We start from the raw sequence: 27036 nt of genomic DNA on the forward strand, positions 1-27036 counted from the left end.
CCATTTGTGACTATTGCTGAAAAGCAGTTGTATCAGTTCCCCACACTGATACTGCTGCTCCCAACACTCCTGCAATGTTATTGCTTCCTGAAGTGGACATTTTGTTTATTCCCACTGTAGGATCTACTCTTTTTGCAAGTTGTTTGGAGTCTCTTTGTGGCTCTGAGATGAATTGGGTGAGGGAGAAGCTGAGAGAGCAAGAGGATTCATCAGGATTTTTGTTGCTCTTTTTGAAAATTTACGGTACCCAATTCTTTTTTTTTCCATTTAAGGGGCAATTTAGCGTGGCCAATTCGCCTACCCTGCACATCTTTTTGCTTGTGGGGGTGAGACCCACGCAAACATGGGGAGAATGTGCAAACTCCACACGGACAGCGACGCAGAGCCGGGATCGAACCCGGGTCCTCAACGCCGCAAGGCAGCAGTGCTAACTACTGCACCACCATGCCGCCCTGGGTTATTGTAACTCATGTTATAGGGCAATGACTCTTGGGCTCTATGTGAACAATGTCGTGGGACACCCACTCCTGTACACTAACCAGAACTTGCTCTATAGACTTTACCTTGTCTTTTCTGTGTTGTGTATATTTTATGATATTAACAATTGTTTTACTTTCAAAAATATATCTGGTCATTATAAGTTAGTACTATTCATGAGAAAATGTACTTGATTGAATGTTTATAGCTGCTAACTAATATTATTAAATAACAACTGCATGTTACATCGTAACTTAATACAGCACCAAAATGATTTAAATAGTAAGGGAACAGATTTAAGCAAGGTATATTCCCAAACATTCCCTTTATGATTTCAGATTGCTGCCCTATTATATCTGTGTCCTTTCACTGATGGGTATTAAAAAGACTTATTTTGTTTGATAAAACATTTTGCAGTGAAGATATTTCAGTGAAGAAATGTCTAAAAATGCCAACAAGTTTGCTTTTGGTTAGCTGTGTCTTGCTTTATTTTTGTGAGAACGTTGAGCAAAGGAATATTGAAATAGCTCTGGTGGTCTTTGTCCATCAGGTAGTTTGGAGAATGGGAACTGCAATACTCCAGCATCATCCCAACAGCTGCACTCAGGACATCAGTTTATTTGCTGGGAAAATGAAGAATATTGGAGTGAAGCATTACCTGAAGGTAACAAGACTTGGGACTTGTGTCGCCCTTATCATGGCCTTCTGGCACCCCAAAGCACTTTGCAACCATTGAAGTACTTCCAAAGTGTCGTGAATTTGGCTCTGCTCTTGTGATCCATTCAAACATTCTGAATGTTAAGATCTTGTCGTTCTCAACAAGAACAGCAAAGTTGTTTCTTTTACACACTTTCTTTCTTTAAAAATGTAAAAGCAATCTAAAATTCACTCATCGTGTAGTAAACTGAAGCAGCATTGCTGATTAGAGCCCAACTGGATTGTAGTGTGGCCTACCTTTGCATAGTAAACTGAAGCAACATTGCTGATTAGAGCCCAACTGAATTACAGTCTGGCCTACCTGTGTGTTTGGACTATTTCTGTGACAATTATCATCATTATTGAATGGTCATTAAGAAAACAGATTCTTTATTGAATGTGCATTCCATAAAGATATACCAGGAATCATGAAGTTGATGTTCAGTTGCACTGCTCATACTTAGTGCCAGATCATGCACTTTGTTCAAGTTTAAGTCTGGAACCACCTTGTTCGGCTCAGTGCCTTGCTGGACAGTGTGCATTTATCCAATAGGCCACGTGGTCTGCTTGTGCACATTTTTTAAACAGCTAGCTGACGAGCCCAACTCGCTGTGCCAGGGAAAATTATAATCTCTCCTGTTTTCTCTGTTCCTCAAGGTGTGCTTGGAGCATGCTATTCACCTTCTGTGCATTGGAAAGATGGATGAAGCCTACCGAGAACTGACACTGGCTGAAACATGGAGATACGGAGAAAAATCAGTAGATCAGCAAAAAGTGCTCAAACTCATACAAGGCTATAGGGCAATGCTTGACTATTACACATGGGCTAAAAAGAACGGTGTTCTTCACCAGACAGGTATGTGCATGTTTGTGGTGCCAGAAGTAGACATTCCTGCTCTTTAGTGTTTTCCTTGAATTTAAGAGGCATTCTCCTAATTGGATTTTCCAAATCCAGCAAATGCCTGCCCGTCTATAGAAGTGCACTTCGGCTGAAATGTTTTTAAATGACAACCCTGTTATTTATGGGGATGGGGCAAGGCGGTTTTGCAGTCTGGGTCCCTCAGGAACTTCAAATTCAATGGCAGGACCCCTTTAACGATTTGGGGGGCAGGCAATGTCTGGTGAATCGTGACTTGCAAGGGTTGGGGAAGCATGGCCGATTGTGGGAATGGTTTGCAGGTAGCTTGGTTGGGAGGGGGTAGATTGGAGTCACTGAAGGTGGGCTCCTGATCCTTTTGACCCCTATGAAGTGCGAGAGGGACACTTGACTGCCTTATTTCCTGAGGTCTGTGAAACCCGACTGGCTGGTGTAAAGTTGAGGTAAAATCTGACATTTGCAGCATTGTTAAGGTATTTAAGTGAGCCACCTGCCTCCTGGGAGAAGGTTGACTGCCCGTCCAATATTCCATACTCCATTTAAAACCTAGATTTGAGATGTGTTCGATTCACGGTTAGATTTTACTCTTCTTGGGCGCTTTAGCTAAAGATTAGTTTTCATTTTTAGAGAACTGAAATGTAAATCTCACCAGACAGGTTTCTGCCTTGGCCACCTCAATGAAACAACTTCAATTCAAGTCATAAATAACATTGACTGTGACCTTGATGCTCCATTCTTCCATTGCCTCTCTGCTGTCTTTAATATGTCGGCCACTCTATCCTCCTGCAGCTAGTCCAATAAGACTTGTCTTGTCACCCTTACCTGCCCAAATGGAGCCAGAATATCTCTGACAATGACTCTTCTTCCTGACCTCACACCATTTTTATCTCTGCCATTCTCCGAAAAATCCTCTTTGATCACTTCCTCCTCATCACAAATGTGATCCCTTGGCACACCGGCGCTGGTTTTGTCTGACTATACTCTTGGGGAACCCAATCGGACACTCTGCTGCATTGTAAGGTGTGATACAAATACAAGTTTTACCTTGTTTCGAAGAAGTAATATTTTGTATTCTAAAACCAGCTGATGATGCAGTCGATTCATACTCAACACAAGAGATACACAACTACTTCCGACAAGCCTCTATTGGTCTGCATGATGCTGTACAAATTCCTGGTGTATGGGATCCCTTTATACTCAGTTATGTAAATGTAAGTTTCAATACTTTTGGTTGCTTAGTACAAAATGTTATAAAATTTCAATGTTTTCCCTTTTTTTTTGAGTAGCCTTTCACAAGGAGTTTAATGCCATCCCAGTGTTATTTCGTATTGGTACTAAATACAACAGTTGAAATGAGTGTGGTTTGTGCACCAGCACTGGATCAGTGACAGAGCACTAACCGCTCAGTCAGGGGTTCAAGCATTCAAGCCTCACTCCAAAATCCTGAGCTCAATATCATAGAAGCTCTATAGTGCTGAAGGAGGCCATTCGGCCCATTGAGTCTGCACTGACCACCTGAAAGAGCATCCACCCAAGCTCAGTCTCCCGCTCTACCCCAATTACCCTTCAACCCAATGTACGCATCTTTTTTGGACATTAAGGGATGATTTAGCATGGCCAATCCACCTAACCTGCATATCTTTGGACTGTGGGAGGAAACCGGAGCACTCGTTGGAAACCCACGTAGACACTGGGAGAAAGTGCAAACTCCACAGACAGTGACCCAAGGCTGGAATTGAACTTGGGACCCAGGCACTGAGGCAGGAATGCTAATCACTGTGCCTCTGTGCCACATCCAGGATGTCACTTGGTGCACAGTATCAGATGACTGCTGCAGTGTCAGAGGGTGCCTTCCTTTGTATAAAACATTTTACCAAGGCCGAGTCTTCTGTCTTCCGTGGACAAAAAAAACAATTCCTTGGCACAATTCCAAGTACCGCAGGTTCGTCCTTCTGGTGCCCTGGTCAATATTCATCCCTCCGTCAATGCCACCAAATGACCTGGTGATTTATCTTGGTGTTGAATGTGACACCTTGCTGTGTGTGAATTGGCCATGTTTGTCCACATTACTGTAGAGGGTGCCATCTCCGCTACTCCACTACTGGGCCGATATCTGGGGTTTGGATGTCTGTGTGTGTCTCTCTCCAGCTGGCACTGAAACTTCAGAGGCCAGGGGATGTCGCACTGGGACACTTCCACTGAAGAGAGCACTGATTCAAGCCTGCCGTTTATTCCTAACCGACAGCCTGAGACTTATATCACACAGATCTCCAGACCCCTACCAATACCCAGGTGATTCTCTCTCTTGCCGGTGGTACAACACCCACCCGGTTCCTACTCCACTAGAGTAGCTTTCCCAAGAGAGAGAATAGGACACTGCTGTTTATTTCCTAACCAGCAGTCTGTCCTGAGTGAATCGCTCAAGATGACCCTCGATTCTTGAACCCGGAATTAAGGTGAGGAGTATTTTTAACAATGACTTGGTCAGAGATCGCTGGTGAAGGATTGAAGAATTTAAACGACTCCAATTAGCATCAAATCAAGGTTTATTGTAAAACCCAGGTCAAAATCATCAACAGAAGAAACACAATAAAATCTTATGCTCTAATACAACTAAGTCTATTCAAAAGGTAATATAGCGGACACAACGAAAATTCTTACGGTTACACAGGTTTTAGCAAAATCACAAGGCACAAAACAAGTTCCCTTCCCCAAAGCCTCAACCACTATTAAAATCAAGGGAGTTTCGCAAGCTGCTGCGGGTTACTTACGGTCACAGGCTGCAGAGGTCAAGTCAGGGGTGCAGAGGTCGAGCCAGGAACGAAGAGACCCCCAATTGAAAACACAGCCCCTTTTATATTGCTTTACCTGGCTTTGTTCTGTGATCGGCCAGCCCCTTTTGCATTGAAAAGGTAAGTTTTAAAGTTCCCGCTGGTCCCGCCCCCTTTGAGCCGGTCAGAGCTGTATGTTTCCGGGTATTCCTTGCAGGTCCGCTTCTTCCAGCTAGGCAGACCTGCGCGATTTGAATTTGGCGCTGGCTCCGCCCCCTTCTTTCAGTGAGTTTCTGCCGGCAGCTTCTGTCAAGCTTGGAGTACCTCCCCCAGGTCCGCCTCCAACTTGGTTTTTCTGCCGGCAGCTTCTGTCAAAGAACAAAGAACAAAGAAATGTACAGCACAGGAACAGGCCCTTCGGCCCTCCAAGCCCGTGCCGACCATACTGCCCGACTAAACTACAATCTTCTACACTTCCTGGGTCCGTATCCTTCTATTCCCATCCTATTCATATATTTGTCAAGATGCCCCTTAAATGTCCCTATCGTCCCTGCCTCCACTACCTCCTCCGGTAGTGAGTTCCAGGCACCCACTACCCTCTGCGTAAAAAACTTGCCTCGTACATCTACTCTAAACTTTGCCCCTCTCACCTTAAACCTATGCCCCCTCGTAATTGACCCCTCTACCCTGGGGAAAAGCCTCTGACTATCCACTCTGTCTATGCCCCTCATAATTTTGTATACCTCTATCAGGTCGCCCCTCAACCTCCTTCGTTCCAGTGAGAACAAACCGAGTTTATTCAATCGCTCCTCATAGCTTATGCCCTCCATACCAGGCAACATTCTGGTAAATCTCTTCTGCACCCTCTCTAAAGCCTCCACATCCTTCTGGTAGTGTGGCGACCAGAATTGAACACTATACTCAAGCTTGGAGTACCTCCCCCAGGTCCGCCTCCAACTTGGTTTTTTCAGACCTGCGCGATTTGAATTTGGCGCTGGCTCCGCCCCCCCTCCTCCCAGTGAGTTTCTGCCGGTAGCTCCTGTCAAGATTGGAGTACCTCCCCCAGGTCCGCCTCCAACTTGGTTTTTCTCTACCGCTGATTTTCTAGGGGCTTTTCCAGCGCAATATGCTGGACTCAGACAGTCTGATTTCTAGTTTAACGAGGTTAGGCTCTTCTGTGGAGAATTTCAGTGTCTTCCAGCTGCTCCGGAGATGGCTGCTATTCTCACCTCGCTGTGTTGATGGGGTGTTAATTGGATTCTGCTCTGGTGGAGGCCAGGTCATTTACATTTGCATGGGGCTATGACCATCCCATTGTCCTGCTTGCATGCAAGCCTCCTGTGTATTCCCGTGCCCCTTTGTCTGTGTCATGATGTTATCTTGTTGTCTGGCTCCTTCTTCCTTGTAGCTCCTAGGGGGGTGTTTGTAAATGTTTATGTGCTTATGTCCCCACTCAGCTCAGCGGGCCAAGCCTGCTGGGAAAACTGGTTCTGTTCCCTTGGCTGGAAAGTCAGTTTACAGTCTCTGAGTTTCTCCAAAAGGGCCGAATTGCCCGAAAACCTTACATTACACAAATGACCATACATCAAAAAAATACTTTGCTGGAGTGCAGTGCTTTGGGATGGCCCGAGGTCACCAGCGACCTTATTAAGAAAGGGCAAGTGCTTTCTTGGGTTTGACAGTGAGGCCAGACATCTCCACCCAAAGTCAACGGATGTTTGGCTGCTCCCCAGATTTTTCGGTCCCGCCCATGCCAATTCCGGCCACAGGCCGGACTGGAAAATCCTGACCTGGGTGAGTGGTTAGAAAATCCGTGCGGCCACTGCTAGCTATTTAAATTATTTCTTCCCAAGGTACGTTGGGGAATCAGGAAGTCTTGCTGATCGTGGCCAAGGAAGTCAAACTGCAAAGGGGGAAAACACTGAATACTGACTGAAGTGGAGGTGGTAATTTCGCGAACCTTTTTCCTCACATTTTCAATTGCCCATAATCTTTACTGGTGGAGAACCTTGAGCATTTTCAACATGAATCTTGCATGTACTTGTCCACTAGATGGTGCTTTCAGACTTGCATGCAGGCTTCATTTATTTAAAAGTTTAGTGAATTTTCGTGCTCCATGCACTGTTGCATGTAACCCAGCTTGCTAGGCTCTGAGGAAAACACACATTGTTGCGATCCGTATGCTGCTGAACCACAGTATGCAGAACTGATTTGAGTTGTCCTCAAGCAAGATGGGCAGTTACTTGACGGGCTCGCATCCACCGTTAGGAAGACTGGATTCTTGCATCCAACCGCGACCTTTCAATCCACTTCGGAACAACTCTTTGAAGCAATGCTGCAGCAAACAGCAGATTAAATGCCCGGTAATTTGAACCACACTCCTGGAATTCGAACCATGTTAACTGTGTCCAATGTGTAGCTGAGTTTGGCAAGGTTGTGGCATCTGCAGACGGAGATATTGGAACTGCTGCTTGGTTGGGAACATCGTTCATTGGGTGAAGGTGGTGAAGCTGCTGGGATCTATATTTAAGAAAAGCTAGCATTATATATGTGCAGCAATAAGAGGAAGCATGAAATGCAAGATTTTTTTTTTTAAAGCTTCCCCTTGCTCAATTAACTAAGCCTACTGCCTTCTCGTGGTGCTGCATTCCACCCTTGCTTCGAAATAATGCTAACTCTTGGAGATTCCTGTAGACAATGGTTTTAGTGCTCTCTCGATTTGTTGCGTGGAAAGTCAAGACTTGGAGCTTGGAAGCACAAGCCTGTGTGAGTTCAATGGGCGGATCATATTGGATCAATGTGGCACTGAGATTAGATGATCTGTTCCTATCACAAGTAATGGAAAGAGTTTCCACTGACCCATGGAAAAAGGCATTTTAATTCCATCCATTTTATAATCCCTTAGATGTAGATATGTGCTCTGTTTTGGCATTTGTGCTAGAAATGTCAACTCCTTTCACTTGGCTCGTACTCTCTGTCTTTGGAAGTTTCCTTGTCTAAATTTCATTGATGTCCAAGGTGTCCCGACAGCTGCCTCCTACACAGGCTCCCGCTTCCTCTGGTGTAATATTTTCAAGTCTACAGAAGATACAGAATGATTACCTAGCTAGTTGGTTAAAATTTGCCTCTTCAGAAACTGTCATGGATGTGCATGGGTAGATAATCTTGTATGGATTTAATTTGAAGCTCTGTCGGTATTGTACCTCTTACTGTAAATGTTGGTGACTTGCCTTGTTTTTGATTTCAGCTGCTTGACTTCTATGATGGTTTTGAAGAAGCCCTGACGGTTTTAAACAATTACGCTTACAACAGCAAATTTCCACCAAACCCAAATGCTCACGTGTATTTGTACGAATTTCTGAAGAGACATGAAGCCTCACCTAAAAAACTCATGAAAGTACTGAGGGTAAGAACACCACTAGAAGGTTCTGATCTGCTTCACCGACTGATTTATAGCCTGTATCGTTTTACTTTTTTGGCACAGAAACCACATTTGCCCACATAACACGAGTTGGGTGTGTGGCGTTTATGCTCCTGCTGCCTTGTTCCTGCTCTTGGATTTGTCCATGTGCAGTATCTCAAGGCAAACTTTTAAGACTTGTTTGCACGCAGTTCTTTGGTCCGTTCCCTTGTCGAAGGGAAATCTCTCTCCTGGGGTGGAGGGAATGTCTGGCGCTTTGAGAGCTGTTACCTTAGCTGCATGGAATGGTCAGTCGTTTTCTACATGTTCTAGTCTGTTTCCTGCATGGGGAGGCATCTGGGCGGTCCAGAGCCGGGTTAGAGGGGTGGGGTCCAGCAGGGTCAGAGATGAGGGTTGGACCTGTGGACGTTGATGAAATCTAATGGGGAGGGGGATCGGTGGAATACAATGCCGGTGGGGGGTGTCGATGGAATACCATTGCAGGGGGGCGCGGAGGGATGGGGGTCAGGGATGTTGGGGTGTACCGTGGTGGGCTGAGGGGGGATGGATACTGAGACGGTAGTTAGTCATGGGGTGGGTCGGACTAGAGGGGTTTACCTTCTCCTCTTGCTCAGGGACCCTCCCCACACTCATTATTGTCCGTGACACCAGATTCTCAATTGTATGGCTTCAATGCAATGACCAAAGAGACCGGTTCTGTCTGATTTTTCACAATAGTGTTATTAAATCACCCACCACCCCACAGTAAAATACCCCAAAATTTAAAACTACCTGACAAAGTCAAGTTTAAACTTAGACAAATACAGGCAAAACCCCACACCTTGGGCGGGATTCTCCACTCCCGCACCGGTTGGGAGAATCGCCTGGGTCGCCGAATTTTCCCGCGACGCCGTCCCGCGATTCTCCCAAACGGCGAGAACGGCCCCGTCGAGTTCCGCACGGCGCAGGCCGGAGAATCGCCCGAGACACCCAAAATGGCAATTTTCCGGCACCCCTGCTATTCTCAGGCCTGGATGGGCCGAGCGGCCAGGCCAAAATGGCGGGTTCCCCCCGGCGCCGTCCGCACCTGGTCGCTGCCGGCGGGAACGCTGGGGGGGCGGCCTGCGGGAGGGGGAGGGGGGATCCCGCACCAGGGGGGGCCTCAAATGGGGTCTGGCCCGCGATCGGTGCCCACCGATCGTCGGGCCGTCCTCTCTGAAGGAGGACTTCCTTTCTTCCGCAGCCCCGCAAGATCCGTCTGACATCTTCTTGCGGGGCGGACTCGGAGAGGACGGCAACCACGATGTGCGGGTGATGCCAGTTATGCGGCGCCCGCCGCGTCATGTATGCGGCGGCGCCTTTACGTGGCGACAAGGCCTGGCGAGTGTAAATGACGCGGCCCCGCTCCTAGCCCATTATCGGGCCCTGAATCGGTCGAGATAGGGCCTGTTTCGCGCCGTTGTGAACCTCGACGGCGTTCACGACGGCGTGGGCACTTCGGCGTGGGAGTGGAGAATCCCGCCCAGAATCCTGCAACATGAAGGAAAAAACCCTCAGACCAATATCACTACAATTTGGCTAAAAACACTTTCAATCCTCAACATGGCTGCTCTGTTCACTGTTAATTGTAGGTCCTGAGACAATGACCAACCCTGACCCTCTTTTCGACTGCAACTGAGATATTTGGATATGCTTTTAGAATAATTTAACTCGGACGGTAGCCTTTGATCTCTAAAAATGGTCGGGATGGCTGTGTTGAAAGTCCAGCTTCAGGCTGGAGGTCTAAATTCTTGTGGAAAACTGTCGATGACTTGAGCGGCCAGAGATACGTTTTGCTATTCCTTTCCAAGGATCAATTGCCCAAGGGTGGAGCTAATAATCTGAGGAGTGAGGAGTTAATAATCCTGGTTGTATCTCTACTAATTATATGGCATTCTGGGCACAAGCGCAAAATACACCCGCAGATACTCAAACTCTCGATTAACCACAAGCTCAGTTAACCAAGGGTTTAATCTGGCGTTTACTGCAATGTTTATACAATTAAAACAAAGAACAAAGAAAAGTACAGCACAGGAACAGGCCCTTCGGCCCTCCAAGCCTGCGCCGACCATGCTGCCCTTCTAAACTAAAATCTTGTACACTTCCGGGGTCCGTATCCCTTTATTTCCATCCTATTCATGTATTTTTCAAGATGCCCCTTAAGCGTCACTATCGTCTCTGCTTCCACCACCTCCTCCGGCAGCAAGTTCCAGGCACCCACTACCATCTGTGTAAAAAAAACTTGCCTCATACATCTGTAAACCTTGCCCCTCGCACCTTAAATCTTTGCCCCCAAGTAATTGACCCCACTACCCAGGGAAAAAGTCTCTGACTATCCACTCTGTCTATGCCCCTCATAATACAGCTGCAACATGACTTGTCAATTTTTATACTCGGTGCCGCGGCCAATGAAGGCAAGTATGCCGTATGCCTTCTTGACTACCTTCTCCACCTGTGTTTGCCCCTTTCAGTGACCTGTAGACCTGTACACCTGGATCTCTCTGACTGTCAATACTCTTGAGGGTGCTACCATTCACTGTATATTCCCTACCCGTTTTAGACCTTCCAAAATGCTTAAAATTCCTCGGTTGTCTTTAATAACAATTGGAAAATTTTCCTTGATCTTTCTTTTCTTCTCTAAATCGTGTTCTATGAAAAGACAAACTCTTCCCAGAAACCAGGATCTAAGACCCCATTGATAAAGTACATCCTTGACTGCTAACTTATTCAGGGTATATACTCATCTTTGCGTACAAGCGACCTGTTGTGGAAGCAGCCATTTTTTGAAAAGTTTCTGTGTGGCATAACCTTTCAACAAACCTGTAATGCAGCTATTAATAGGAAGTAACATTTTGTTAGCCTTGTGCCCTCCTGGTTCAAAAATACATTGCATAACGTAAAATAAAGGGAGATTTGAATCTGTGCCATCCTGCTGTACCCCTTCAGGGTGTTGCGTTTGTTGAAATGTTTCTATTGAATCTCTCCAGATATTGTATCAACTGGTTCCTTCCCATGAACTGATGTTGGAATTTCATTCACTCCTGCTGCAATCAGGTTAGTACTTTGGTGAAAATATTGTTTGTGCTGAAAATCGTGTGTACAATAGGAATTTGAACTCCAGTGCCAGACTTGAGACGCGAGTGGTATCTACTGACCAAGGTGACGCTTTGGAACTGTGAAGCCAGTTGGTTGAAGGAAACCTATCATTGTTAAAACCAGATGCCTAATCCATGTGATCTTAGTACTTTTATTCTTACAGAAAAAAAGAAGCATCATAAGGAGGCTCTGGGTGTCCTCTTCTGCCTTCTGGATTTCCCGACCTGGAAAGAAAACGACTGCACGTGGAAACGTTTAATGAAGCAGATGAAGAAAGCTATAGCTCAGTACGTACACTTGGAAAAGCATCAACTATTTTATTACTTTGTCGGCTTTCACTGAATCCTTTGTTCAGTCGTGTTGCAGATTGCAATTTCTGATTGGTAAAATGCTGTATAGATAGGATCGCAATTGATCCCATAAAATGCTCGATCAAGCAGTTGACTGTTGATTTCTGCTTGGGTATTAGTGGCAAAGGAGCGACTTCACTTGAATCCTAGCGGTAGCATGTTGATTTGAAGGCTTAGCCCAGTTTGTGTTGCCAGTTCTCAGTTTCCGTCTACATATTACTGAAGTACAAATCCTTAAACTAACTGAAGTTTTGTTATTGATGGTTTAATCTGAAGACACTTTCTCAAATGCTATAACATTCAGGCTCAGATTTTTACTCCCAATTCAAGTGCAGAGAGACTGGAGAATTCTTGGCTCCATGACCCCAACCTGGTTGCCCAGACGTTGGATATTCAGTCTGGTGGAAGGGGAGGGGGGGGACTAGACTGGGAGATGGATGGATGACTGGATAAGAAGTGAGGGGCTGGGTGAATAGCCTGCTGGCAGCAGGATTCACTGTTCCCGCAGAGGGCCAATTGGGTTTCCCATTGTGACCACCCACGCCATCAGGAAACCTGCTGGTGTGGGTGCACTGCCAATGAAGCTGAGGATCCTGCTGACGGAACATCCCGCAGAGTGTCTTTCACATTCCTATGACATCCACAAGGACTTCAGTGTGACCATTGGCTTACATGTTTGGCTATGTGATAGCAATCTTTTTTTTAATGCTTTTATTGGGATTTATGCATATTATACTTACAAATGTACACACCGAGAAACAAAAAATACCAAAGGAAGTATATATTTAAAAAAATCAAAGAATATCGCAGAAAAGGGGAGCTTTCCCCACCCCTCTTTTTTTTTTACATAAAACAAGCAAATCAACACCGGGTGAAGGGGCAGATGTCACTTGCATCTCTTGGTCTTTTGTTTTTTTGTCCATTTGCCTCCGCTTCGGCCATCTGCCGTTCCTTCTTCCTGTTCCTTCTTTCCTTCTTTCGCCTTGCAGTCCTTGTTATGGTTGTTGTCGTTTCCTGCGCTCTCCCCGCAGTTTATGCTCCCTATTCTTTCCCCCCCCCCCTTCTGGTTTCCCTCTGTTTTTCTCCTTCCCTCATCCTCCCTCCTTGGTTCCCCTCCCACCTGCTTTTTCTCTGCTACTCTTTCTTTCCCGCTGGTTTTGGCTACTACCTCTTGGCACCCCCCCTCCCTCCCTTCCCTCTCTCCTATCATGTCCTGGCTACTTTTCCCTGGCTCTTGGCTACTTGTTTATTTGTTTGTTAGCTGTAAACAGGTCCCGGAACAGTTGGTTGAATGGCTCCCATGTTTTGAGGAAGCCTTCTTCTGCCCCTCAGATGGTGAATATGATTTTTTCCATTCGGGGAGATTCTGAGGTCGGACAACCAGTCTGCAGCTTTGGGTGGTGCTGCTGACCGCCAGCCGAACAGGATTCTAAGGCGGGCGATCAGGGAGGCAAAGGCAAGGGCGTCCGCCCTCCTCCCAGGAATAGATCTAGCTGGTCTGATACCCCGAAGATGCCACTTTTGGGCATGGCTCCACCCTCATCCCATGGACATTACCTCGAAGAAGGCTGTCCAGTACGCAGCAGGTCTGGGGCAAGACCAGAACATGTGGGCGTGGTGGACCGGGCCTCCTTGGCACCGTTCACATCTGTCTTCCATCTCCGGGGAGAACCTACTCATATGGGTTCTTGTTAAGTGGGCTCTATGTACCACCTTTAGTTGCGTTAGGTTGATTCTTGCTCACGAGGTGGAGTTAACCCTGTGCAGTGCTTCGCTCCAGAATCCTCACCCTATTTCGAACCCCACGTCTTCCTCCCATTTCCTCCTTTTTGTTCAGTTTGGTGATGGCCCTCTCTATCAGTTGGTTGTACGTGTCGCTACAGTTCCCTCTGCCTAAAATGTCTGTGTGCAGTAGTTCTTCGAGTAGCGTCCGTTGTGGTGGTCGCGGGTATGTCCTTGTCGACTTCCGTAGGAGGTTTTTAAGCTGCAGGTACCCGAGTTTGTTGCCCTTAGCTAGCTGGAATCTCTCCGTCAGTTCATCCAGTGTTGTGGTCCTGCCGTCGGTGTATAGCTCCTTGACTGTCCGTGTCCGCCCACCCTGTCTCAACCTTTTAAAGGCGGTGGTGCCAGTGAGTGCTGACGTGAAGCTATGGTTATTGCAGATGGGGGCTTTGTCCGAGCATTCTTCCCTGCCTCCCTGCCAGGGAGAGTGGGGAATGTGTTCCACTTCTGCAGGTCCTTTTTGACTTCCTCTGTCAGGCTGGTCAGGTCCCACTTGGGAACCACCGTACAGTCGCGAGCGATTTGGATCCCCAGGTAGCGGAATTTGTGTTGGGCTTGTTTAAACTGCAGCCCCACCAGTGCTGCCCCTCCCCCTTACTGGTTCACCAGGAAGATCTCACTTTTGCTCACGTTGAGTTTGTCGCCCGAGAAGGCACCAAACTCTTTCAGGAGCGTGATGATTCCTTCCCTGCTGCTTCATGGGTCTGAGATACAGAGGAGCAGGTCATCTGCATAGAGCGAGACTCGGTACTCTCTGCCTCCCCTTTGGATTCCCCTCCAGTTCTTTGCTGTTCTGAATGCAATCGCTAGGGCGAACAGCAGCAGGACAACGGGCATCCATGCCTCGTGCTCCTGTGCAGCTGGAAGTACTGGGAGCTGGTGTTGTTTGTCCGTACACTCGCCATGGGAGCGTTGTACAGTAGTTTTACCCAGGAGGTGAACCTTGTTCCAAACCCGAACCATTCCAGTACCTCTATGAGGCACTTCCACTTGATTCTGTCAAAGGCCTTTTCTGCGTCCAGGGAGATGACCACCTTAGGTGGGGTCATGATCATGTTCAGCAGGCGCCTGATGTTCGAGGCTAGCTGTCTACCTTTGACAAAGCTCATTTCATCCTCTGCGACCACCTCTGGTACACAGTTCTCCAGCCTTTTGGCTAGGATCTTGGCCAGTATTTTGGCGTCCAAGTTTAGTAGTGAGGTGGGTCTGTACGAACCACACTCCGTTGGGTCTTTGTCTTTCTTGGGTATTAGCGAGATTGAGGCTTGCGCTCGTGTAGCTAGCAGTGTGCCCCTCGCCAGCGAGTATGTGAACATCTCCCACAGATGTCCCACCCAGCACTTCTTTACCCGCAGGCGATCCTGCTCTCTCGGGTGTATCACTTGGAGGAAGACTATGTCGGTTTTCATGTTTCTTAGGTGGGTGAAGACTGGATCTTTTCACTGGGCCGTTAAGTCCCCTGTCGTTCCAGGTGGCTGTCCTGATGGGCTTTTGTCCCCTCACTCTTGTGAGATTAATCATACTTACCTGGTGGACGCGCTCCTACACTCCGGGGTTTCACTTTGTTCGGGGGCCGTCCTAGATGGCCACTGACACTGCTCTCCCCATGCAGTCGGGTCCCTGTGCTCCATGGTTTCCCTTTGTCCAGGGGGCACCCAACATGGCCGCCAGCTGTGTCCGCCATGTGGGTAGGCCCCTGCACTCTGGGATCTCCCTTCGCCCAAAGACCATACTAGGCGGTTGCTTGCAGTGCTTCCTTGCTCTGGGCCCCTGGTTGCGGCCCTTTGTAGCCATATTGCCGCTTTCGTTCTGGTCCTGTTTTTCCCCCTCTCCCTATGAACCCCTTTCCCCAGTTCTTTTGCTCTTTTCTCCCTTGCTCCCCTGTCCCTGTTGTTTGTTCCCCCACCCCCTGCCTGGTGCTGTCCCCCCTGTCGGAGGTGCACCACAGCCTTTATCCGCTGCATGCTCCCGGTGTTAGCTTTCCCACTAGTGTGGTGACCCCCTTCTTGGAAATTACTGTCTTGTTTTTCCCTCGCCTGCTCTCTATAGTTCCTGCCCGTTCTTTCCCTCTCTTACCCTGCTCTCCTCTCGTTTGCCATTCCGCTTTCCCTTTTCCACTGCTCTCGAACGAGGCCACGTTCTCCCACGCGAAGCGGTCTTTCAGGTGTCAGCTTGCTACTTGTCGCTCAGGATATGTTTTGGGGAGGGGGGTTGGGGAGCGGTGGGGGGGGGGGGGGGGGGGGGGGGGGGCACTTCACAACGAACTTGTCTGCCTCGCCAGGGGCTGTGAAGAAGTGTTCCTTGCCTTGGCATGCGACCCACAACTTTTCGTACAGCATACCAAAGCATACGCCGTTCTTGTACAGTGCTGCCTTCGCCCTGTTAAATTCCACCCGTCGCTTGGCAGGTCAGCCCCAATGTCCTGTTATATTCTTATTTTGTGTCCTTCCCAGCGTAGGATTCTTTCTCTGTCCTGGTTCTGGTGCAATTTGGCTATTACTGCCCTCGGTTGCTCCCCGACTTTGAGTTTCGGACGCAGCGACCGGTGGGCCATGTCTATTTCTGGTGGGTTGGGGAAAGTCTCCCTTCCCACCAGGTTGGCCAGCATCTGGGCCACGTAGTTCGTGGGGCCCCTGCCCCCGAATCCCTCAGCTAGGCCCACAATCCACAAGTTTAGCCTCCTTGAGCGGTTCTCCTGGTCCTCGACTTTACCCCTCAGGCAGACCTGCATCGCGACCAACCTAGCCACGTCTTTCTCCAGTGCCACAATCTGATCGCTCTGGTCGGTTGCGGCTTTCATCAAGCCCTTGATGGTAGCCTCCTGGGCCTCCAGTCTCTTTTCCACTCTGCTCAGGGCGAGCTGTATTTGTGCCAGAGTTTCGCGTGCCCCCCCCCCCCCTCCTCCCATTCCTGGCCCCTTCCACTCCTGGGGCGGGATTCTCCCCTACCCGGCGGGGTTCCGGCGTAATGGAATGGCGATTCCTGCCCCCGCCGAATCTCTGGTGGCGGAGACTTCGGGACGCGGCGGGGGCGGGATTCACGCCAGCCCCCGACGATTCTCCGACCCAGCATGGTGTCGGAGAATCCCGCCCCTGGTCTCTGTTCAGTCCCTAGACTGGCTTTTTCCGGGCATTTTGTTTCCCTCTTTTTCTTCCTTCCCCAGTCTTAATAAGGTTGGGGAATGAATTGCCGGGTTTTCTGGCAAGTTTTCGTTAAAAAGTGGCTATTTTTCAGATCCACGGGAGGAGAGCAACCTGACGTCCAACTGCTCAGCACATCGACGTCACTGGAAGCCCATGTAATAGCGATCTGCTCACAGTAAGATGCCACGAGTAGCAATGAATTGAATGACCAGATAATCTGTTTCTGTGGCAGTTGAAGCTTAAATCTTGATCGAGTCATTGGGAGAACTACTCAGGTTGTAGCTTGGATACTGACATGAGATTCTTTTATATTGGTTAAGGTAGCTGGGGCCTTAGTTTAACCTCTCACCTTAAAGAAAGTTCCTCGATGCACGGACATTCTCTCTCCTCGGGGACTGTCCTTGCCTTCAAATCTGCTGTGACCACCCCTCTCCTCAAAAGACCAACCCTTGACCCCCATCTTCCATTGCAAACTCTCACCTCCTTTTCCTACCCAAATCTCTTCCCATCTGTTTCAGAGCTCGATGTTTGAATCTGTTCAATCGAGTTTTAACTCCTGTTATGGGATTGAAAACCAAACAATCTCTACAGTGCAGAAGGAGGCAATTCGGCCAGCGAGTCTGCACCAACCCTCTAGCATCCTATCCCTGTTACCCCACCTAAGCTGCACATCTTTGGACTGTGGGAGGATACCCATGTAGACATGGGGAGAATGTGCAAACCCCACACTGACAGTCACCCAAGGCTGGAATTGAGCCCGAGTCCTTGGCGCGTGAGGCAGCAGGGGTAACCACGGAGCTTCTGTCAAAGTCACAAATTACTTCCTAAGTGACTGTGACAAAGGTAAACATTCCCTCCTCGTCGCCACAATTTCTTCCAACTCCACAACCAACCTCCAAGATCGCTGCGTTTGTTTAATTCGGACAACGGTGATTCTAATTGCTCCAGGATTGGTGGCTGTGCGTTCAAATGGCAAGGCCCCAAACTCTAGGGTTTGATCCCAGAACCCCTCGGCTTCTCTCAATCGCTTTCCTCCTTTTAAGACACTCCTTAAACCCTATCTCTTGACGACTCTTTTTGTCTGATCTGATATTTCCTTATGTGGCCCAATAGAAGATTTTGTCTTTTATTGTTCCCGTGAGGGAAGTGAGGAGTTCTTGTTATTTTAAAGCTGTTTTATAAATAACTAATAGTCAAGTGAGGTTGGAAGCCACAAGTTGCTGGTTCATTTTATTACCATAAGTTTGAAAACAATTATTTTTTTGATCAGATTTTACAGTGTGATTATTTTCTGTTTCTTTAGGGGTCACTCTGACTGGATCAAAGAGCAGTGGGAGTTGAGACAAGATTGGTGGCCTGCATTTCATTTCAGTGAATTCCGAGCACATCGGGACTTTGAAGAAAATGAGAGCTCCGCTTGTAGGAAAGCGATGATTGCAGGAATCCTAATGGGGAAAGGTAAACTTCAAAATCCCACTTTCAGGCCAATGCTATGGTTGGGGAATAAAAGCAAATTGCTGCAGATACTGGAAGTGTGGAATAAAAACAGAAAATGCTGGAAAGATTCAGCAGGTCTGGCAGCAGCTGTGTAGAGCGAGAGGCAGACTTAACTTTTCAAGTCCGTTCGACTCTTCAGAGCCTTTGAAGAAGTCACATGGATGTGAAATGTTAACTCCGTCTCTCTGTCTCTCTCTTTCCTCCCCCAGATGATGCCAGATTTGCTGAGTCTTTTCAGCATTGTCTGTTATGTACATGGAGTTGAGACTTATTTGGCTAAGCCCATAGTATTGTAAAGACGATGACGGGTTCCACATTTTACACCCCATTGTTGCTCTTATTAGCCTTAGTTTTATTAGCTCTAATTCTGTCACCTTTGCTCACGAGTCGCCAGGTATCTTTCTGATACCACCACGTGGTTCAAGCTGTAGTTATGATTAATAAGTCAGCACACCGCTTAGTAAGATTAAATCAATGGTCATTTATTATGTACAGCAATAAATACTTACACAATAATCCTACTTTCTATATCACTACCTACCACTACTGGCCAATACTTAACTTTTGGGAGTGGCCCACCAGGTCAGGGAAACAAATGGCTTATCGAATTGGGTCTGGCCTGCGGGATTCAAAGGCTGATACAGGTCCATGGCTAGGAGTCTCTATCGGGTAGCGATCGCTGGAGTCAAACTTACGGTTGCTGGTCGATGGTTCTTGCGAAGGTTGCGAGCAGGAGAAGAAGGGAGAGAAGGGTCGATCTGAACTTGGCCCCTATCTTTTATAGGTCCCAGGGGCTTCCCGCCTCTCGGGGCGGACCTTACCATGGTCACAAGTGATTGGACTTGTTCCCAATCACTGGGTTCGATATGCTCCAATAATGGGGCGATTCCTTGATCGGGGGGTACCGAGAGGTCTGGATCGGCATTCAATTGCTAATATGTTGCAATTGTTCACGGCGATAGCCGATTAAACTGCAGATGTCTGAGTTGACGTGCTGCTAATGGTCGCAGGTATCAATCTGGGCCGACTTCCCCAGAGCCGAATACGCTGTTCTGTCTGCAGCTGTCCGTTTGTGCCCTGTTGGCTGCTTTTCCCATCAGCCTTTTCGGTTAGCCATGTTACATCGGGTTTTGGCCAAATTAATCGGGAATCAGCCATTTTAGGTGGCTACACCATAAATTTCAGGTCATCCAAAACTATTACTTGTGTCCCAACTTAACTAAATCCCATTCGTCCCTGTGCTTGCTGACCTGCATTGGCTCTCAGTTAAGCAGTGCCTTGACTTGAAAATTCTCAAACCTGTTTGCAAATCTCTCCCTGGCCAAGCCCTTCCCAATCTCCAGTCACACAACCCTACATGATCTTTGCCCTTCACTAATTCTGGTCTCTTGAGCATCCTCAGTTTTGACCACCCCACATTTTGGTGGTCATGCCTTCAACTGCTTTGGTGCTCAGCCCCGGAATTCCTTCCCTAAACCTCTGTCTCTCTACCTCTGTTTCTTCCTCCTTCGCTTCTCAAAGCCCATCTCTGTGACACGCTTTAGGTCACCTGCCTTAATAGCACCTTGTGTGGCTTAGTGTCGTAATTTAGTTTATAATGAAGAGCATTGGTATATTTTAATATGTTCAGGGCACTAACTAAATGATTACAAGATGTTGTTGCTCAAACTTTTTTTGATGACTAAATTAGAAAAGTGATGAGAAGCGAAGTGTGAATGAGGCCCCAGATCTCCAGTTGTATCTGGAACTAGTATTTAAAGTTGTGTGGAGCCACACAGTCATGCTTGCTTGAGTTGCAGCAAAACGTTATGTGAGTTGCTTGGGCTGTCGTTTCAAGCCAGTCTTTCATCTACTTGCTTTGAGATGAAATCGCAGCCATTTGCTAACACTTGAAATATTTGGTAAGTTGGTGGCAAATTGTCTGTGCAAATTTATTTTACAGTTAAACTTTGAATGGACTCATCCATCTGATTACATAGGGAATTCTTATGTTGCTTAAAAATTATAATCAAATATTTAGCGCCGCAAAACCTTATTCAAAAGATGTAGGGTGTTTAAAATTAATCCACTTTGTGAAGTCGAAAGTGCTACCTACAGCTGTTGCTGCCTAACTTGTGGTCCTTAATACCAGCTATGAACCCAGAAACAGAAATTCAACATAGAATGGAAATGAACCGCAGGACCCTGTGGTCTCTATGGCTTAACAAAACATTGGGCCAGATCTTTCAGTATCAGGAGTGGTGATGTGAGCTCAAGTTTTTGGTGCGTCTTGGAACTCTGAGGAAGTTCTTATGCTGTGTAATTTCCCAGGACGTTTAAATTTGCAATGGGCTTACTGGCGCTACTATGGATACTATATCTGTTACCTCGGGTCGGAGATTTGGGCTAGTTACATTCTACCCAGATACTTGCGCACAAAACATTACTGTTTAAGTTCTGGTTTAACTCAACCCACTACAACAACTGATTCTCAGCCACATTCATGACCTGACTACTACTGCCGATCCTCGCCCTGACTACCTGCACACATGCCCCCAGCCGCTCACCCACTGAAAAACATGAGACCTTTAAAATCTTGCTTGAATGCAGTAGCTGATGTAAAAAGGTGGGGTGGCGGGAAGAGGGGGGGGGGGGGGGGGGGGGAGGTCGGGGGTCGGGGGGTCGTCTGCACTACTTCTCCAGTTATCTGCCTGAATCTCTGCATTGAGGCTAGAGGTCCCGGCTCAAAAGGTAAACACACAATGATCTCCGGAGACAGCAGTAATACACTCATCATCATCAGGAATCGAAAGATCTGAATCATATGCTACATCTAACTGAGTCGTGGTAAAATGTTCACACAAAGGCCTTTTGGATGAGTAAAGAAGCAGTTTATTGTATCAGAATTCTGGGAGAAAGGCCTGCGGCTCCGCAGCCTTTAGTCAGCATTCTTTCTCATTTGAGCTGAGGCTCACACGGGTTAATATACAGATTCGAAAGCGAAATCAGTTTGTAATCTCATTTACATACAGCCAATCACCTTTATTCGTGTCACAATTCATTAAATGCAACTAATTAGTCCTCCGTCATCTCAGTCCATGCCATAAATGGTTATTAGTTTTTAATCTACGGCCTTTTCCTGTTGCTACTAATTCTTCAGCTTGTGGCTAGCCGGGCAGAGCAGGGATATTTTAAGGCATTCAGACCTTGGGCAGTTTGTTAATAGTCATTGTCTCTGAGTGCGCACCTAGTGATGAGTCATTTGTTTTGCTCACAGGGTTGTTATTCCAGTAGCAGACACAGAAAGTATATCGAACTGTAGAGTTAGATACAATTTGCAACATAGTTAAGAATTAGTTCGATATTGTAAAAAGCAAGATTTCCCACCAACAGTCCCACAATCATATAATGTGAGAGACAGAATTTTCTCATCAACACCCCCAGCCGCTCACCCACTGAAAAACATGAGACCTTTAAAATCTTGCTTGAATGCAGTAGCTGATGTAAAGTGGCGGGGGGGGCGGGTGTCGTCTGCACTGCTTCTCCAGTTTTCTGCCTGAATCTCTGCATTGAGGCTAGAGGTCCCAGCTCAAAAGGTGCAAAAGGTAAACACAATGATCTCCGGAGACAGCAGTAATACACTCATCATCACCAGGAATCGAAAGATCTGAATAATATATTACATCTAACGGAGTCGTGGAGAGCTCTTTTTTCAACGCAATTAGGAGTTCCTTTTATAAGTTTCTGTGATTCTCCCCTCCTGCACTACTTTTCTATGTTTCCATTTTACCTATTCCCTTTCTCTGCTTCCGCTGCCCCAAATGTGGCTCACGTAACATTCTCCTCGAACTTGTTTTTTCCTCCCATTTTTCCTCTTGAGCTGCTTGTCTGCTTTTCTCTTGTCCATGTTCATCTTCCAGTGTAAAGCCAGGGAAGGCTACTAAGATATAAACAATATCTAGAGATAGTGATGGAAAGGCCTGAACCTTTCTGGAATTTCCTTCCCATTATTGGGTGCAGTTCCCAGCATAGTTGCACTGAATACGTATCTCAGCCATGTAGGTAGCCCAGGAGGCCTGTAGATAAGCTACGGGTAGAATCCACTGGTGCGTTATTCTATTCCAATCGTCATGACCTTTGATCTTCTTTCCTTCCTCTCCTTTGCTATTGCGATCATCATCCAAATACAATGACTCCTAAATCACCGCAGCTGTACGAGTTATCCAGTTCTTATTAGCCAGGTTTGCTACGTCCTCTTGCTTTGTCATGCATCTGTTGATTCTCCATGGCGATCACCTTTGCCCTTTTCTAGCCATTTTGCCCCCTCTTTTTCTGAAATCCTTTTGCCTCTCCCAGTATCCTCGTATGCTAAAGAATGCTTGACTTGGTTGTTACCGCCTACTATGGAGGAGCTTATCTCTGTCCTTTGTTTAAACGTGCCATCATCTAATCATCCTTTCCTAATCTACTTTTATTATTTAGGTGTGCTCATATCATCAGCAGTTAACTTTACCCCCTCTTTCCCCCTTTTCCACCTCCTGCCCTTCTCTTTCCAAACCATATCAATAATCGTTCAAGTCAAATCAGTTAAATTAGTTGTTTGTTAAGGATTAAAACATTTGTTAAATGAGAAAGATGGAAAATAGTAGGACGCCAAAGCATACATCTGAAATTGGACAGGGAATAAAAATAACATTAATGAAATTTTCTGTTTAAAAACAATGGAGTACAATGGAGTACAACGGGGTAGGGGCTGGTTTAGCACACTGGGCTAAATCACTGGCTTTTAAGCAGACCAAGGCAGGCCAGCAGCGTGGGTTCAATTCCTGTACCAGCCTCCCGAACGGGTGCCGGAATGTGGCGACTAGGGGCTTTTCACAGTAACTTCATTGAAGCATACTTGTTACAATAAGCGATTTTCATTTCATTTCGTTTAAACCACGGCAGAAACTGTAACCAAATCCATCTCCATTGCGGCTAAAATGATGATCCTCTTTAACAATTGTAAACGTCTATTTTCACAGTCTAAAGATTATTTATTTAACCATCAACGTCTAGTACTTTCTTCAGATTGCTGCGGCTTGTAATTAAGTAACATGAGTCAATCTCATGTACCTGGCCATAAGCAGTTTTGGTCATGTAGGCATAATGACTCCGCGACTGAAGTGACACACAAAAGTTGTCTCTTTGGGAAAGCCATTAGTAGAAAGATTCATGCAATCAGAGTGGGGGAGTGATTAGAAAGCAGACTACATCATTGTCTAATCCATCTGGATTCTACTAAATTGTAGCTTTTGGGTTAACGTGCATGGGACATTCCGAGTACTTGCATTTGAAAAAAGTAACGCAAGTAATTTTCTGCAACTCGGAATTTTGGAGTTATTTTGTTTTATTTCCCGAGCTGAGCCTTGGAAACCTATTTCTCAAATGGGGTTGATCGAACTGTTGCGGGCTGCGGAAGAGCAGCTTGGGATTGTTTGTCTCTGTTTTTTGTGCTTACGAAGATTTGTGCATGCACCTTGCTGAACCCAGCTAATCTTTCCAACGTTTGAATCTGTTTCTCACTCCTCATTTAGGTTGTAAGTACTTTGCCACCATTTACCGCCTGGGATATAAAGTCCAAAATGTGAAACTGAAGAAGATGAGGCAATATGTGAAGGATCACAACCTGCTGCAGCTGAGCGCATGTTGAATTGGAAGAGTCTGAATTGGAGGAGTCTGCACTTACAGTTTATAAAACTTGAAAATAGAATTGACCTAAATTTTTAACATTTGGGGGAAGGATATAGCTTTGCAAGCATTCTCTAACTCTCTCACCTGTAAGAAAAATGCGGCTTTATGATACTTTTTGCACTGATTTAGAAACTATTGGCTGGCAGCTTCCTCTTTTGTTAAAAGGAAATAGGAATGTGACGTGGGGTGGGCAGGGAGAGCATATTATTGGGGTTGAGAGGTGGGTTATTGCCTCTTCCAACAGGCAACGGTTTTCTTCAGTGTGAGGCATTAGTTATTTTTGTTCCTTTATCAGAGTTACAAAGTCAAAGCAGAGTGGACAGGGGCAAACCCTAATCCATCTCCTCGCCTGTTCCCAAAACCAATTTAAATTCAAATTGAATCCCCACAATTCATGGTCCCCACAAGAGAGACATACCAAATCCAGGCATTACACCTGACCTCACGTTCGATCTTAGCCAAAAGACCAAAAAGCGATATGTGAAGCATTAGTTGAGATTGTTTTGGAGAACATTCCATAAGAAACCATACGGTGCCACAGTGGTTAGCATTGCTGCTTCACAGCGCCAGGAACCCGGGTTCAATTCTGGCCTTGGGTGACTGACTGTCAGTGTGGAGTTTGTACATTCTCCCCCTGTCCGTGTGGGTTTCCTCCGGGTGCTCTGGTTTCCTCTCACAGTCCAAAGATGTGCGGGTTAGGTGGGGTGACCATGATAAATTGCTCCTTAGTATCCAAAAGGTTAGGTGGGGTTACTGGGTTATCAGGATAGGTTGGGGAGTGGGCTTAGGTAGGGTGTTCTTTCAGAGGGTCGGTGCAGACATGATGGACCAAAAGGCCTCCTTTTGCATTGTGGGTTGGTGCAGATTCGATGGGCTAAATGGCGTCCTCCTGCCCTGTCTGGATTCTATTCTATGATTCTAAGATATCCATGGTACGTAAAACTGCTCATTGGAAAAGAGTAAAAAAAAGTCTAGTTTTTGACATTTTATACTGTTGCAAGCCCATAATAGAAACGTTGAATGATATTATTTTAACAAAAAAATGTACAAACTAATGTATTTGATACAGCAAAAAAGAAATACACTTAAATAAAATGATTGTGCTTGGGTTTTTGGTGCTTTTTTCTTTATTAGGGCCGTGCAGCGGCAGGGGTGGAATGGACGGAAGCTTATGGTGGGTTCGAGTGTCATAGAATTCAGCTGAAATGAATGGTTTGAATGCTAAATGCAATTAATTTTGACTTGGCTCCTGGTAATCAAAAAGGCGAATAGAATGTTAGCGTTTTTTACCTAGAAGGTTCGAACATAAAGGAGAAGAGGTGTTATCACAGCTGAAGTACTGTCTACAGTTCTGGGCACTAACCATTAGAAAGGATGTATTAGTCTTGAAAGGTCAGCGTCACCAGAATGTGTTTTCAAGGTTCCAGTGATTAAATTGAAGAGATTACAGGACCTATACATGTATTTCTTGGAATTGTAAAAGGTTGAGGGGTGATTTTGATTGAGGCTTTTAAAGTCGAGACAAAAATTAATGGGTTCGATGGCAAGAAACGTTTTCTGTTGATGACAGAGTAGCACGAGAAGATGGGAAACATAGGGCGGGATTTTGTGGCCTCTTCCCCGGCGTGTTCTCCCGCTTGCCATTGACCATTGGCGGGATCTTCCTGTCCTGCCAATGTCGAAATCATTTTTGCGGGGAATGGGGGGGTGGTGGAATCCTGGGTTATTTAGGAGAGAAGTTGGGAAACACCAATTCACGCATAGTAGTAGAAATGTGGAAGTCCCATCCACAAAAGCAAGCACCAGATGCTAGCTCAGTTAAGCATATAAAACGGAGAGAGACGAATGGTTAACATATTGCGGGACATGTAGCCAAAGCAAGTAAATGGAGCTCGGAGTCGGATCAGCCATGATCATGTTGAATGGCAAAACATGCTCAAGGAGCTGATTCTCCCACTCCTCTTGCTGTGACTCCAAAGGGCAGAATTTATTTTGCGTTAGAATTATCAAATTAATAGACCTCAATATTTGCTGTGGGAAGTACAAAATAAGTCATGTTTTTGTTTATTGAGATGGGAGTGGAAGGAGCCTTGCTCTGCATCCAAGTTGTCCTGTAAGTGAGCTGATGATGCTTGATTCTGACTTTTGTGATGAAGTGCCCGAATCCATAAATAATGACCTCCCTCATTATGCAATTTGCCTTCCTAATTGAGTGCTGTACTAACCACCTTTGTTCCTTAAATGAGTGCATCCAACGCTCTTTAAACATGAAAATTTACAAGTTTCACAACCTTTAAAAAAGATATTCTGTTTTTTTATTCTTACAACCACATTCTTCCTCACATTTTACTCTATGCCATCTTGTCCCCCTCTCTTTGCAGCTTCTTTATGTCCTCACAACTTATATTTCCACCAGGCTTTGTATCATATGCAAACCCAGATATACTACTCTGTCCTTTCATCCAAGTCATTGATCATAAATAACGGACCCCAGCACTGATCCTTGCGGTACTCCAGTACTCCAACTTGAAAATTTCCCATTTATCCCTACTCACTGCTTCCTGTCCATTAACCAATCCACTATTTATGTTACTATATTACCCTCAAATCCATGAATCCTTATCTTGCCTATTAATCTTTAATGTTGCACCTTAATGAATGTCTTCTTTGAAAATCCAGATATACTACATCTTCTGGTTTCCCTTTATTTATTAGTTACATCCTCAGAAAATTCTTAACTTGACAAAAATGATTTCCCTTTCGTAAACAGTGGTGTAAAATATCTCCTGATGAAGGAAAGTAATGGCTTGCAACAACATCTATAAGCATATTGGCAAATCCTTGAGGCAATTCATCTGCTTGTACTCACAAGAGGGCTTAATGTACCTGTAAAACAATTTAAGATTTTCCTGTATTTTATCTGCCAGTATCCATTTATGTCCCCTCTTTACTCCTAATTTACTTTTTAAGTTCCCTTTTGCACATTCTATACGTCTCTAGGGCTTCTGCTGTTCTGAACCATTGGTATCTGCTATAAGCCTCCCCTTTTCTTATCTCAAGGATTACTGTAGGAAATGAAAGCAGTTTAAATGCTTACCCTCAGGGCATTCCCGTAGCTGCTGCAGGACAAGGGGGTCTGGTTACATCGAAACTGAGCCACACTGGTGCCTGCATACCAGTCCCGCTGGAGGCCCAA

At 46.2% G+C, this 27036-nt stretch overlaps 1 protein-coding gene across 5 annotated transcripts in view; it reads left to right on the top strand.

The window, feature by feature from the left end:
* The window catches only part of taf1a (TATA box binding protein (TBP)-associated factor, RNA polymerase I, A), a 35749-nt gene extending 10800 nt beyond the window's left edge, over positions 1-24949 (top strand). For 4 of the 5 annotated variants that reach the window (XM_072508231.1, XM_072508271.1, XM_072508242.1 and 1 more), the window contains 8 exons: positions 1028-1141; positions 1831-2029; positions 3134-3261; positions 8069-8227; positions 11248-11314; positions 11520-11643; positions 17935-18089; positions 23684-24949. In XM_072508231.1, the coding sequence (XP_072364332.1) occupies positions 1028-1141; positions 1831-2029; positions 3134-3261; positions 8069-8227; positions 11248-11314; positions 11520-11643; positions 17935-18089; positions 23684-23799 (1062 nt within the window). In that variant the 3' untranslated portion in view covers positions 23800-24949. The remainder of the gene's footprint in view (positions 1-1027; positions 1142-1830; positions 2030-3133; positions 3262-8068; positions 8228-11247; positions 11315-11519; positions 11644-17934; positions 18090-23683) is intronic. The other variant, XM_072508261.1, reaches the window with a different exon arrangement.
* The last annotated feature ends 2087 nt before the right edge of the window (positions 24950-27036 follow it).

The sequence above is a fragment of the Scyliorhinus torazame genome, chromosome 1, assembly GCF_047496885.1.
Source record: "Scyliorhinus torazame isolate Kashiwa2021f chromosome 1, sScyTor2.1, whole genome shotgun sequence".
Classification (NCBI taxonomy): Eukaryota; Metazoa; Chordata; class Chondrichthyes; order Carcharhiniformes; family Scyliorhinidae; genus Scyliorhinus; species Scyliorhinus torazame.